The sequence below is a fragment of the Poeciliopsis prolifica genome, unplaced genomic scaffold (genome assembly GCF_027474105.1).
Source record: "Poeciliopsis prolifica strain line A6 unplaced genomic scaffold, Auburn_PproV2 SCAFFOLD053, whole genome shotgun sequence".
NCBI classification, from domain to species: domain Eukaryota; kingdom Metazoa; phylum Chordata; class Actinopteri; order Cyprinodontiformes; family Poeciliidae; genus Poeciliopsis; species Poeciliopsis prolifica.
The window spans coordinates 2,526,640-2,539,490 of record NW_026562428.1 but is presented as its reverse complement, the minus strand read 5'-3'; the positions used below and the strand labels follow the sequence as shown (position 1 = coordinate 2,539,490).

Genomic DNA, 12,851 nt, shown 5'->3' with positions numbered 1-12,851 from the left:
GTTACATGTTGTAAGTTTTGTTGTTGAAGTTCAGTTGGATGAAGAGCATCTTTGTTTCGACGGCGATCGTTGAGCCCGTTTGGTTCATGCGAAACTCTTCTCTTGTCATATCCATGTGTGACCTAATCTTTGGTTAAAGACGCTTTTACAGCACAGTCAAGTAATTATGCCAACTTCAGTGAAAAAAATTAGGCTTTGCGAGAAATTGGGCCTTTGTGTCTTTAAGAAGCTCCTGTTCTTTCTGAAACTCCGCCTTCAAGAAGTCATCACAATGTGGCTCTTCTATTAACATTTTTATCAGCGTTGCACTGAGAAGAAGCTCGTCTAACCCCATGTGTTTGCTAATTGCTGCTGGCTAGTCTGAAGGAGCTGAATATTCAGTTTCCCAAGAATCAAAGTTTTAATTACTTTGATTCTTTCTTGCATGAAATACTTTCATCTCCGTGGCAACCATTCAGCTGTGCAAAATGCCTGGGTACACCAAAGTGCAGCCCTCCATTCAGCTCCTTCAGACTAGCCAGTAGCAATTAGCAAACACCTGGTGGTACCGCTGAGCTCATTATAGGAGCAACGCCGGTAAAAATAGGGTTAATAGAGGAGCCATCTTGTGATGGCTTCCTGAAGGAGTTTCTTGAAGAGACAGGCCCAGTTTCAAGGCATTAAAATTACAAAGCTAAATTTCTCTCAAGTCCTATTTGATATATACATAATTTTTATTACAAATCCTGCCTCGTTGTGTTAAACTAGGACCTCCAGGCAGAGGTGGACGGCCATGAAGAGCTGTATCACTCCCTGGATGAGAACGGCCAGAGGATCCTGACCTCTCTGAGGGACCCCGAGGACCGGGTCCTGCTCCAGAGACGCCTGGACAACATGAGGCAGCGCTGGAACGACCTGCGCAGCAAGACTCTCAGCATGAGGTGAGACACTCCTGGACCGCAGACGGTCCAAAGAGGGAGAAATGCTTCAGTTTGGATCCAGATGATTTCAACAACAAAAAAAAGATGGTAGGGAAAAGCTTCTGCTTGTTTGGTAGGTCACAGCTGGACTCCGACATGGCTCCCTGGAAGAGGCTCCACATGTCCCTGCAGGAGCTGCTGAACTGGCTCAGGCTGAAGAGTCAGCAGCTGGAGCAGGAGAAGCCTGTAGGGGGCGACGTTCCCGCCGTGCAGACCCAGCTGGATACCCACAGAGTAAGGAGGAAACACGTCACAAGCTTATGTTTAAAATTAATAAGGAAATATGTGATGTATTTTTCTGGTGTAAAATTGTTTTAATTTGACTTCGTGTGTGTGTGTGTGTGTGTGTGTGTGTGTGTGTGTGTGTGTGTGTGTGTGTGTGTGTGTGTGTGTGTGTGTGTGTGTGTGTGTGTGTGTGTGTGTGTCCCAGGGGTTCAAAATGGAGCTCAGAGCCAAGGATCCGGTGGTGACCAAGGCTCTTGATGATACGGGATTCTTCCTGTCCGAACTGCCTGGAGAGTCACCATCACCTGAACCGAGAGGTGAAACAAACGCACCCAAACTTCATCCATGTCTACAACAGACTTGCAGACATTAATTTGACATTTTATTTCTGCTTTATAATGTTTTTGTTTTGAGACTGTTATGTCAAAGAACCATTCATCACTTACAGATCCTTGAAAAAGTATTCTTAGCCCTTTACTTTCTATATTTTGTCATGTTAAAACCAGAAACCAGAAAGACGTGAATATGCTTTCATCCATTGATTTGTACCACTGGTTCAAATATTTTTTGATACAAGACATTTACTTATTTATTAGTTGTTGTTTTTTTTTTTGTCATTTACATTAGTTTCCCACGTTTTAGGTTCAGTTTCACACACCCTGTTTACTACCTGATCTGCAGAATCAATAACTTTTGAATTTGGAGGGTTTTCTGTAAAGGGGGGAACGGTAAATTCTGCTCTCAAAGTATTTGAGCTCCTCCACTTCTCAAATTTGACATATAAAGGGAGGCGAGGATTAGCTTTCCGTCTCTCTTTTCTCACAAATTAAAACCACGCATCCTAGTGGCAGCCTAGTGACGGCTGCTTGCGGAGGTCGACACAGAAACGCGGTCACAGATGCTTTACTGGCCGCGCTGTTTGCACCATGGCAGCAGCTTGGGCTACAAAACAAGCCAAGCCTAAAGTGTGGTCTAATAAATCTGTCAGGCTGCCAGCTTGAGCACGTTCAGAGAGGAAGAGGGGAATTCCAGCGTCTGCTCAGTGCTTCAGGCGGTCGCTCTATCGCCCTCATGTGGCTCTCAGAGTGGGACCAAGTTTTAATGGCCAGAATTCAACAACTTGAGGGACAGACGCAAGGGTGTAAATACCTTCCTAAGGCGCTAATGCTTCTCTGGTCAAAGAGGCACAATTGATCAAATATAGCTTAATAAATGAGACTATGAGTTACTCATTTTGCCAGACTTGGCTTGTCCCAAACGTCAGACATCAGCCCGGAGGAGCGTGCTCAGAACGTGGGCCGAGTGTTGCGCAAAGAGGCGGACGACGTGGTGAGCCGCTGGGACCGGCTCAACCTGGACTCGGCCGACTGGCAGAGGAGGTTGGAGTTGGCCCTGGACAGACTGATGGAGCTCCAGGACGCAGAAGACCTGCTGGACAAACAGCTGAAGCAGGCGGAGATGGTGAAGCAGGGCTGGGAACCTGTCGGGGAACTGTTGATTGACTCCTTACCTGAGCACATCAGTAGAGTCAAGGTAACTCCGACAGAGCAACAAGTCACTCTGTCTTCGGAAGAAATTTTGATCTGAGCGGTCACAAATGTGTGTGTTTCTCTTTGGCTCAGGAGTTCCAGGAAGAAATAGCTCTGATTAAGGACGACGTGACACACATGAACCATTTGGCGTCCACGTTCGATCCCTCCGACATCCAGTTGTCTCCTTGCAACCTGGAGCGCATTGAAGACCTCAACACGCGCTGGAGACTGCTCCAAGTATGTACACCCTTTACACATTCTCACACACTAGAAAAACATTGTTCCAATGAACTAACCCTCCCGGTTCCCTAGCTTTTCCATTGTTAGTTATTTACCTACAGTTTTACCTACTTCAATGCTCCCATTTACAACCCTGACCAGTGGATGACTAAATTCAGCCGTCATCGTAAAGGTCTCTGAACTTTTCATTTTCATTTTTTTATGTTTGTGGATTGAGAGACCAAAGCTTTTACCTTATCAGGACATTAGCCTGAGTGCCTTCCATCAAAATGTTAAGGTGGTCGAAAAGCTGAAACGCTGGAAACACATGCAGGCAAAGCTTTTAAGGACATTAGAGCGATGTTTGCACTCTATTAGCCAACCAAGGCTGACATTGCTTTGACCACATTTAGCCAAGACCTCAGTCCCAAACCGTGTTAAATTTTCCTGTGATATATTTGGTGAGACGAATGACAATCCCAACTTTGGTGGGGTCGTGGTTCATTAGGTACAGAGGTCTCTCACACACACACGTACACACACACACACACACACACTTGCGGTTCAGTACTTGTGGATTCAGCTATTCACGGACGTTTCTGTGACGTGGAATTTCAAATTATTGGTGGAAAACCTGCCTGTTCACAGATTTATTTTATAATCTATATCTGAAATGCTTAAAACAAAATGCCGCTTGAGAAACAGAAACAGCTAAGCGAAATGCTAATTCACACCCTGTCGGTTGCTGATTGCAAAACAGCCAATCGATGAATGCCGTTCGCTTTCCTTGATGCTGATTGGCTGTACCCCCAAGAGCGGAGATAAGAAAAATCATGGATGCCAGCTTCTGCGGTAGTGCAAAGATGGTTTCTGCTTTGTGTATTAATTTATATTAATGAACATTAGGCAGCTAACGAGCTATGCCTTGTCAGCAAGCTTGAATTTAGCCTTAAGCTAACTGTGGCTGGATACAAACACATTTCTTTCTAGTCATAAGACTTATTTACTGTTCAAAATGCATTTTTTACACAGCCAGCTTCGGTGTTCATTGCTAAAGTTTGAGCACAATGAATAAATTCTAGATCTGCAGTTTTTGGGAAGGATTTGTGACCAAAATAAATGAGATAATGTTACCTAAAAATCTACTTTAATGGGTAAAATTTGAGCCAATTTTCATTTTTTTAACACATTATTTAGTTGTATATTCAGTATGTAAAGCAAAATAAAATGTTGAAATGGAAAGTAATTAATGTGTAACAGCAAGAAATTTCAAAAGAACATATCACAGCAGGTTGCAGCAGCAATAGCTGGCTGACTTAGCATTTAAATGATCGACCGCACTCTTGAGACGACACCAAGTCTTTTATCACAACAGGCTTTCATGATCTGAGAGCTCTTCTAAATGTTTTAGACATTTTGGCTACTACTAAGATTACTATGATTAAACTGAGCCAGCTCAGCCGTCATGGTAGAATACTTTCATAATGATGAGGTGCCGGCGATCGGAGGCAGTTCAGCCTCGGTTCGTGTCAGCAACAATAAACACCACCCTTTGTGTACTGGAAGCCAGCCGGCGATCATAACAGGGTGCGACGGATAGAGCCAATCAGCTGGGTGAAATGGATGCAACAACAGTGACAGGACCAGAAGGCCAGTCTTTCTGAAGTTAGGACCGGAGCAGATGCTTTGGCGGCGGCACAAGCATCTGACTTTCTTCAATAAACCAGGGTTTTTCTTTGCTCGGCTTTCGCCATAACACACAGTTCACTGCTGTGTGTCATGGCTTCATAATGACATCTTGTAATATTAGTTTATACCTAAACTTCATGTTGTACATCTAATATATGCTTATGTCCGCATTGGGAGGAGGGGAAGAGCTCGAGATTGGGCTCTTTCCAGTGAGTTCTCTGCTCTTTTATGCCTAAAGGGTCGCAGGTGATGGTCAACGTAGGCACAAAGTGCACTCTCTGTAATAGCAGCAGATTCTGCCTCAACAATCCCACATCTCTTGTACAACTCTAATCAGGTTACCGTGGATACGGGAAAAAGCAACTCGGGCAGCAATGGACTGGATGAGATGGACTCAAAGGTAATTTCAGTCCCTGGCTGCATAGAAGCAGAAAAACTGGGACAGGCCATCACCGTTGCATCTTCTTCATCTCATATCGTGGCTCTCCTCCTCTCACCTCCTCTTTTCCATGCTGTGTCATCAGCTGCTTTGTCATGCGGGTAGCAGATGAAAGGTTGGATGTTTAATGAGCCGGTCTGTCCGCAAAGATGGACTCCGAGCCGTCTCAGTCCACTGCTTGAGGACTTCACCGCCCATACGGCGGCGCTTCCCTGGGGATTTTAAAGATGTAGCTCACTGGCAGGCGTTGACAGCGCAGCAAGAATCAGATGGATTTCCATGATTTTCTATTAAAGAATGATATTTTGCCATGCATTTAATCTTCACAGACGCTACTTTACTCAATTTAGCGTCGCCAGGATGCCAGTTTAGTGGCTCCAGGACCACAAATGTGTTCCTTCTGCTTGTAGAAATTATTTATAGAAGTTATAAAACCGCAAATTGAAATACAGACTGTAGAAAATCACATTTTTTGACATTGGTCTTTTTAATTCTACCAAAAATAACATTGGTATTTTGTTTATTTAATGTGGAAGTGAGTTGACAAGATAGAGGGACCATTTCACTTCAAATTCAGTTTTTGTGTCCGTCCTCATCTTTGTTTACTTCGCTCAACCCACCAATGTGTTCTTATAATTATGTACAGTGTCGATTTAAATGTATATAATTTACATGTTTTTGGTGATATATTTGGCTGGAATAACTTTTTTTTGGTTTTACACACAAACCAAACGATCCAACTTAAACAAGTGGACGCAGTTTGTTAGTTGGTGATTAACATCAAAGTGAAAGGAAAACCATGCATCTGCAAAATGTAATGATCTATTTCATAAGTTTACTATACATTGCAACGGAAGAAAGCAATGGAATAGTTGTAATTTTGCTGAAGTTGGCAAAATCACAATAAATTAGTAGATCATTCACAGGATTTAATTTATTCAAAATCTTAGAAAGCTCGGATCGAACACAGCTATACATTTTAATCAAATATATTTTTATTGTATGTATGTTGCCTCACAGAACATCTCTTCTAAAACGCCAAACTTCCCTTTAAGCTTTTAGAGTTATTGTATTGATTTGTGTTTTGGTCGGGGTTTTTTTTTTTTTTTTAATAAAATGCATCTAAATAATCATCAGAAGGTCAGGCAGTGAATAAAAGTGTTGATTTTATTTTGCTTTCTGTCTAACAGATATCTGTCAAAGAACATCTGAAGCAGCTGACGGACGCTCACACAGACTTCTGCCTTTCTCAAGGTGAGGCCCCGCCCCCCCACTCCTACTCATGTCTATATACTCACAAATTATGCTGTACTTTATTCATACAGTAGAAATACCGTAGGCTGTTTGGTATTTTATAACTTTTAAATAAAATGTCTTCACACATGTTGTTTTACACTGCAATGCATTCTGGTTAAATGATGTACCCTAGACTTGACTACACTGGTAACAACCGTTTAGAGTCCGGTGTTAGGTCCATGATTTCACATTTGGTGCTGGTGGCAGTAGCGATGTCTTTGTTATCATTTAAAGGAACTTCCGACGCTTTCTGTATCTGCTGTTTCTCCTAGCGTCTTTCGCTAGCCAACCGGCAGCAGGGTTTAGGCACGTTGTATACAAAAACTGTCTTCACGTCATTAGTTGATAGCTTGCGACAGTAGCTCGCTTTAGCTTCTTCATTTATTTAGCTCGTACAAATGACTGTTTTCTGGAGAGAAATGTTGAGGGCACAAATAGGTCCTTCGGAAGTTGTGTTTGGCTCTTTCTCAAGAGCTTTCTACTTATCACAAACAACTTTTTTAATTTTTTTTAATTTAATTAGTTAATACAATAGGATTCTCACAGCGCTCTGAATGTATCCTGCATTTAACTTGTGGTAGGAAGATGGGTTGAAATCAAATTTGTGTGCTATTTCTTCTTTGGGATTATTCAAAAGTGGGAAACACTTTTTTTTTCTTTAAATATGGATGCTAATCCCCTCAGTTCTCATGCCAGGACTGAGGAATTTAACGTGAAGGTGGCTGGACAATGGTTTGAATTCAGTCCAGTTCTTTTATATAATCACAAATGACAAAAAATGCTACCATAAGTTCATATGAAGTTTTAGAAAATCCAATTTGTTCAGAATTCATTTCAGATCAATTTAAGTGGCATATTAATAATACTAGTGATCTGGTAGCTGTGTTTTTGATGTAATGTAAACCCCCAAAAATATGTGAAAATAAATAAATAGTACAGGAAAGTATTAAACCACAAGCCACAAAAGGCTGTTAATGAAAAGTTAAGTGGAAGGAAAAAGTATGTGTTAGGAAAAAAGAGCAAGAAGCTGGGACCAATTTTTCATATCTACCGGAAAACAGAGTAGAGAACAGAAAAGAGCAGGCTCGCTTTGCAACATCCTGTCTTTGTAAAGGTTAAGTAACAAAAAGAAGAGTTGCACCTTTTTTCCCCAGACGATGCATAAACTGTGTGAAAGTTCATGTCTTTTGTTGTGACACTCCTCATCCGTCCCTGTGTCTTCTCCAGGATCAGTAGAAAGACCGTTTGAGCAGGGCATCTCTCCAAACAATGTGCCCTATTATATCAAGTAAGTACAGACCTTTGGGTGGTGGGCCAGCTGATCCTCACATTCTCCTGCCCTTTGTGTCGCTCCAAAAGCAGCTCTGTTCCCTCTCCTCTTAGCTGAACGGATTTCCCTTGGGAATTTTAACTCTTGTTTGTTTTTAACATATTTTCCACCTCAACTTCTTCTAATGTTTCGTTTTACATATATGACATATGTTTCGAAAACCATTAAAGCTCAGAGAAACGTCTTCTCGTACTATTTTTGTTTGATCAATGTCAAGAGAAGAACAGTGTATAGATAAATTCCTATATTTTGCGGTTCAGTGATGTTGAAGGTTGATTTGCGCATCAACCGGAAGGGAACATTGTGACAAGAGCAGACATCGGGGAGTGATTTTAGACCCTGATTTGTTTTTTTATTATTATTATTCAGCTACCATATAACATATTTAAAGTCTATTTTAATATTACCTAAAAACAAATAATAAAAACTCCAAACATTTCTGGTGAGAAAAAAAACTTTGGAAACCCTGACATTTTTTCCCATATATAATGTCTAAAAAATACATCTCACATCAGGTACAAATGATATGAACCAGTGGCGACCTCCAGGGAGGGACACGAGGGGCCATGGTCCCCTCGAAAAAAATCTTCTGCTGGAGCTTTTGGAAGAATTGCAAATCAGCCATTTGTGCTTACTTCAAGTCCTCAACGCAGGTTTCCAAAACCCTCAAACGTCACCGTTGAAACGTCAACGTTCTTGCTACGGTTGATATGAACGTTCACGCTCGTACAATTGGAAAGAGGCAGTGGGAAGTTACAAAAAGAAGAACCGGAAGAATCTGATAGAATTATTCGGACACCGGAACAGAACTTTTCCTTAAGCGGTCAACGTATGCCGCGGGCATCACGCGTTACTGTAAAGCCCTGGACAAATTGTCAGCTTACCAGGGAAAAGATGAGCCACTCCAACTGAACACATGCTTCTGCATTTTAAATCAGCTGGAAGCTTTTCAGCAGCAGCTGTTCATCATGTTTTACTCTCATCAGTTGGGCGGGGATGAAATCCACCAGAGCAGGACAAAACGGCTATTGTTTCACTGCACACACACACACACACACACACACACCTCCACACTGTTCCAGAGTTAATGTAACAGTTGAGACTTGTCCGCACTTTTCTCTTCAACCCTGCAAGCGGAGCTGCTCCTCCTCACCCCCCTCACCCTTCCTCCTCCATCTCAGCTTATCTCTCCTTTCTCACAAGCAAAAGGCACTTTGCTCTCCTTCCCTCCTCTGACTCTCTCCCAGCCAACCCTTATTGTTCTCCCTCTGCTTCACGATGCCGAGTGCGAGTGGTGCTTAGCCCTCGCTGTCCGTCCTTCTTGTCAGGGAGGTGAACCCCCCCCCAACCCCTCATATGATGTTCAGGCTCTTTTGCTCCCCTGAAACAGCAGGAAGGGGGGGAAGGGATTCAGAGGCAGGGAGCCTGATCTCTGCCTTGTCTAGCAGAGCTGTGGGCCACTGCTGAGCGGCAGGCCAGGCTAGACAGGAAGTAAGCGGGCTTTCATTTCAAAATAAAGATCTTCATTAAAAAAAAAAAGTTTGCAACTTGCGGATAAGAATACTTCAATCGTAGAAGCTAAGATCGAAACAGACCTCTAGAGTTTTGAAACAACTTTCATCTGCAGTGACATTTTATACAATATTATAGAAAATAGAGGTTGGAGGTTGTGCGCCATCAATAATCTTCCTATGCCAGACACAAAATGAAAGGGACACTTAAATTGTTCAGTACATAATAATGACAGACATATGAAATTCATACAATACAGAAATGGAAAAGAAATGTGCATTTCTTTCAAAGTATTGTAAAAGTTAGAATAGATTATTATGTAAACTAAATACAATTAAAAATAAAACTGAAGCAAAGCTAAATTAGAAGTTAAATGAAGTTTTTGGCTGTAGTTTATTTTTGACTTAAAAAGATTGACGGATTTTGTTCTGACAATAAATAAATCAGCCTAACCGATGAAATTCTGGTGGTTGCTGCTCAAACCATAAATGCACCTTTTTTTTTAACAAATATGACACAATTTAAGGAGATAGAAACAAATAGAAGTGTCTTAAGCAAGGATTAAGACACAACGACAGAAGCGGGAGGAGAGGGGATCGAACCTGCAACCGATTTGTTCCCCTTCACCCCTTCGACATGAAAGTTGAAGCCTGATCTTTATACACTGTGTAAAAATGCAGCAATGTTTTTCCACTGTCTAACATTTAATCAGACTAAACTTGTCCTTCCCAGACGACGATGCCATCAGGCCTTAAATACACTGATGTCACTGAAAGATCAAGACAAGCTACGCAAGTTTATGTAAAAGAATTAAAAAAAATACCATTGTTAGGATTAATAGTTTATTTCAGAACACAAGTGGCCACGCGAATTTACATATTGTCACCTTCTTAAACTAATGGCCTAATTCATTTTTGCCAAAAGTGATTTTGACTTTAAGACCAAAAAAATAAATAGATAAATCACCCTCTCAAAATTTTAGGAAGGTGACAATATTTAAGACATTTCAATCTAAGAACATTTTAAATGAATCCTGATAGTCTTGAATGTAAAGATTTGCTTTACTAGTTAAATTGAATTACTCATATTAACTTTAATATGAGTAAAAATATGTGGACTGAGCCCAGTGTTTCAGAATCCTCGCTCCGCCTCTGGTAGTTTAATCGCCCGTGTTTCTGCTCGAAAACAAGAGGAATTTGTTTGAGAGTGATGCTGAAGCCCTACAGTAAGTGGGGAAACAAGCGGCTGCCGCTTTTATTTTGTCTGACCCAGCGGAAGTGCTCCTCCGCCGCGTTCCCCGGGACGCGTTAGCCTCCGCAGCCCCGTCCCCGCCGCTCGCAGAGAGGAACACACACCGACTCGTTTAGGCCCCTTCACGGTAACCTCGGACGCCTCTCGCCGGTGTCAGGAGACGCTCCGTCCGCCTCCTCCTCCTCCTGTCTCCTCGCCGAGTCGAGCCATCACCTCTGGACGTGCGGGGCTGTGATTTGCGGGCGATGCGGGAGCAGTTTCGGAAGTGAGTGTCTGCAGAGGGGCTGGGTGAACGTTGGTGGTGCTGATAAATAATGGGGACGGCGGTTAATGCAGCCTGGGAGCTTTTCACGCCGCTCGCGCATCGACCGTGCGCTTTTACCGTCAGTCAATTATCGCAGAATAATAACAGTAAATCGTCCGGCTTTGCGGAGAAATGAGCGAGAAGCGCTTTCCCCTCTCTCCGCTAAAGAAGTGGGAGGTAAGCGGTTCTCTTTGGGAGTGATTTAACCCTCCCTGCGGTTGTTACCGGGGGAGCGAGGCGAGGCGTGCGGTCACTCGCGCCTCCTCGAGCCGCTCTCCTCCCCGCTCCTCCGCTGCCATATTGGGACGTGAATGTGGGTAAAATCTCGAGCCCCCGAGCCGCGCCTGCATGTCAGCAGTATGTGATTGAATTCTGCCCATTGGGAACACACGGAGCCCCGCCGTCAGTGCAGCAGGGTTTGAATTCCTTCACACTCCACACACGGTCACCTTCCTGGCAACTCGGCGCAGAATCGGTGCACATTTGGCGCTGCTTTGCCCCGATCCGCTGATCCACTTACCGGTTTCTCAGCACGGCAGGATAGGATGTAGACTTTGTGGGAATGGCTGCTTCCCAGTTTTGGCACCCATGTGATTGCAGGTGTGTGTGTGTGTGTGTGTGTGCTCCGACGAATTCACTTTTTAGTCCAATCAAATGATTGGAATGAAAATCAGTCATTAAACAAATATGGAAGCCAACCTAGTTTAGACATTCCTCTTAACATTCCTTTTAAAATTAAGCAGCATGGTGTTTTGGTCAGGCCAAAGAATTTCATGCGTTTATTAATCAATTGCTACTCAAGAACTACTTCTCTATAAGAAGAGTCTTAGTCATACAGGGCATCAAGTGTGAAGTTCTCACTGTTCTATCCAAAGGATAGACTAGCTTGTTTTTCAATGAAATGGCAGCAAGTATTGCACTGCTTTGCAATGATGATACATCATGCTACAGATCCTTGTGTTGCCAGCCAGACATCGGTTCTACTCTTCACAACGTCTGTCTGAACTCTGGTGTACCCCTCGGCTGTGACATCGGTCCCCTGTTTTTGTGGGTTTTTAATTTCTCTGAATGCTAGTGATTGCAAGAGTATTTCATTAACTCTTGATTTTTTTCTATCTTCACACACAGCCATGTTCTGGTCTGGTTTATTCAAAAGAAAGTTTGTTCGTTTTTTTAGGAAGTCAACCTATTGTTTTTGTCGGTTTATTTTACGATGGCTGTTATTCTCCTAATCTGACCGACTGAACAACTTAAAGTCGTGTTTTTTTTACGTATTTGACGACAATTTTAAGATTGCGGTGTGTTTAAATGTGCTGTACTGATGCAGAGTTATCAAATGTATTTGCAATTTAGTACATTTATGTAAAAAAAGAAAAAAAACATTTTTAAGTGAATTCAGCACTGTTTTTTTGTGTTGGCCGATATTAAACCTCAGACATCAGAAGTGGGGAAAAAAGTGGATTGGAAGATCTCTAGTAATTGAAACATGGCTTCTAGTTGTTGCTGTGGTACCAAAGTTCTGGTTGAAACACCAAAAATTAACACTGGTGTAATATTTAAATTTTGTTCATTTTCTTGTTAATATCTCTGTAATGACATTTTTCTCACATCAAGTCTTTCTGAATTCCATGTACAACTTTGTAGTCAAAGTGTCGTTTCCAGCTGGTTGCTGAAAAACGGCGGCCGTTCGCCGTTACACGAGTCAATGCTCCACGTCGGACAAACGCCTCGCTCGACCCGCAGCCGTTCTCAGCCCCGACGCGTCGCCGTGTTGCCCGTGAAAGCAGCAGCTGCTGCGCTGTTTGTTTGGGGGGGCGTTTGTGCGAGCGGCGGTCTCACAACGAGCCGCTGTTTGTCCACACTTTGAGGCTGAGGATTTTCGAGCAGCTCTTCACCAGGGGACCCCTCTCCTCATTATCGACAGCGTGAGTGTGGGAGAGAGGTTAAACAAGCCGATTATCGTTTGCGCATGCTTCAGAGTCGGAGGTTAAGTGCGGGCGTGCTCTCGTACACCTGGTGCGCCGGTAGGAACTGGACAGCGGCAAAACGTCCGAGCTGCACTGTGTTCTTCTTCTCTTCTTTGTTTTGCTCAATG

General features: G+C 42.9%; 1 protein-coding gene across 14 annotated transcripts in view; it reads left to right on the top strand.

Moving 5' to 3' along the window:
• The window catches only part of dmd (dystrophin), a 157,369-nt gene that overhangs the window by 130,580 nt on the left and 13,938 nt on the right, over nt 1–12,851 (top strand). For 9 of the 14 annotated variants that reach the window (XM_055059316.1, XM_055059309.1, XM_055059308.1 and 6 more), the window contains 8 exons: nt 748–920; nt 1,037–1,193; nt 1,390–1,501; nt 2,449–2,717; nt 2,807–2,953; nt 4,962–5,024; nt 6,254–6,317; nt 7,587–7,647. In XM_055059316.1, the coding sequence (XP_054915291.1) occupies nt 748–920; nt 1,037–1,193; nt 1,390–1,501; nt 2,449–2,717; nt 2,807–2,953; nt 4,962–5,024; nt 6,254–6,317; nt 7,587–7,647 (1,046 nt within the window). Of the gene's footprint in view, nt 1–747; nt 921–1,036; nt 1,194–1,389; nt 1,502–2,448; nt 2,718–2,806; nt 2,954–4,961; nt 5,025–6,253; nt 6,318–7,586; nt 7,648–10,452; nt 10,718–12,851 lie in introns of those variants that run through there. The other 5 variants (XM_055059314.1, XM_055059319.1, XM_055059310.1 and 2 more) reach the window with 2 other exon arrangements.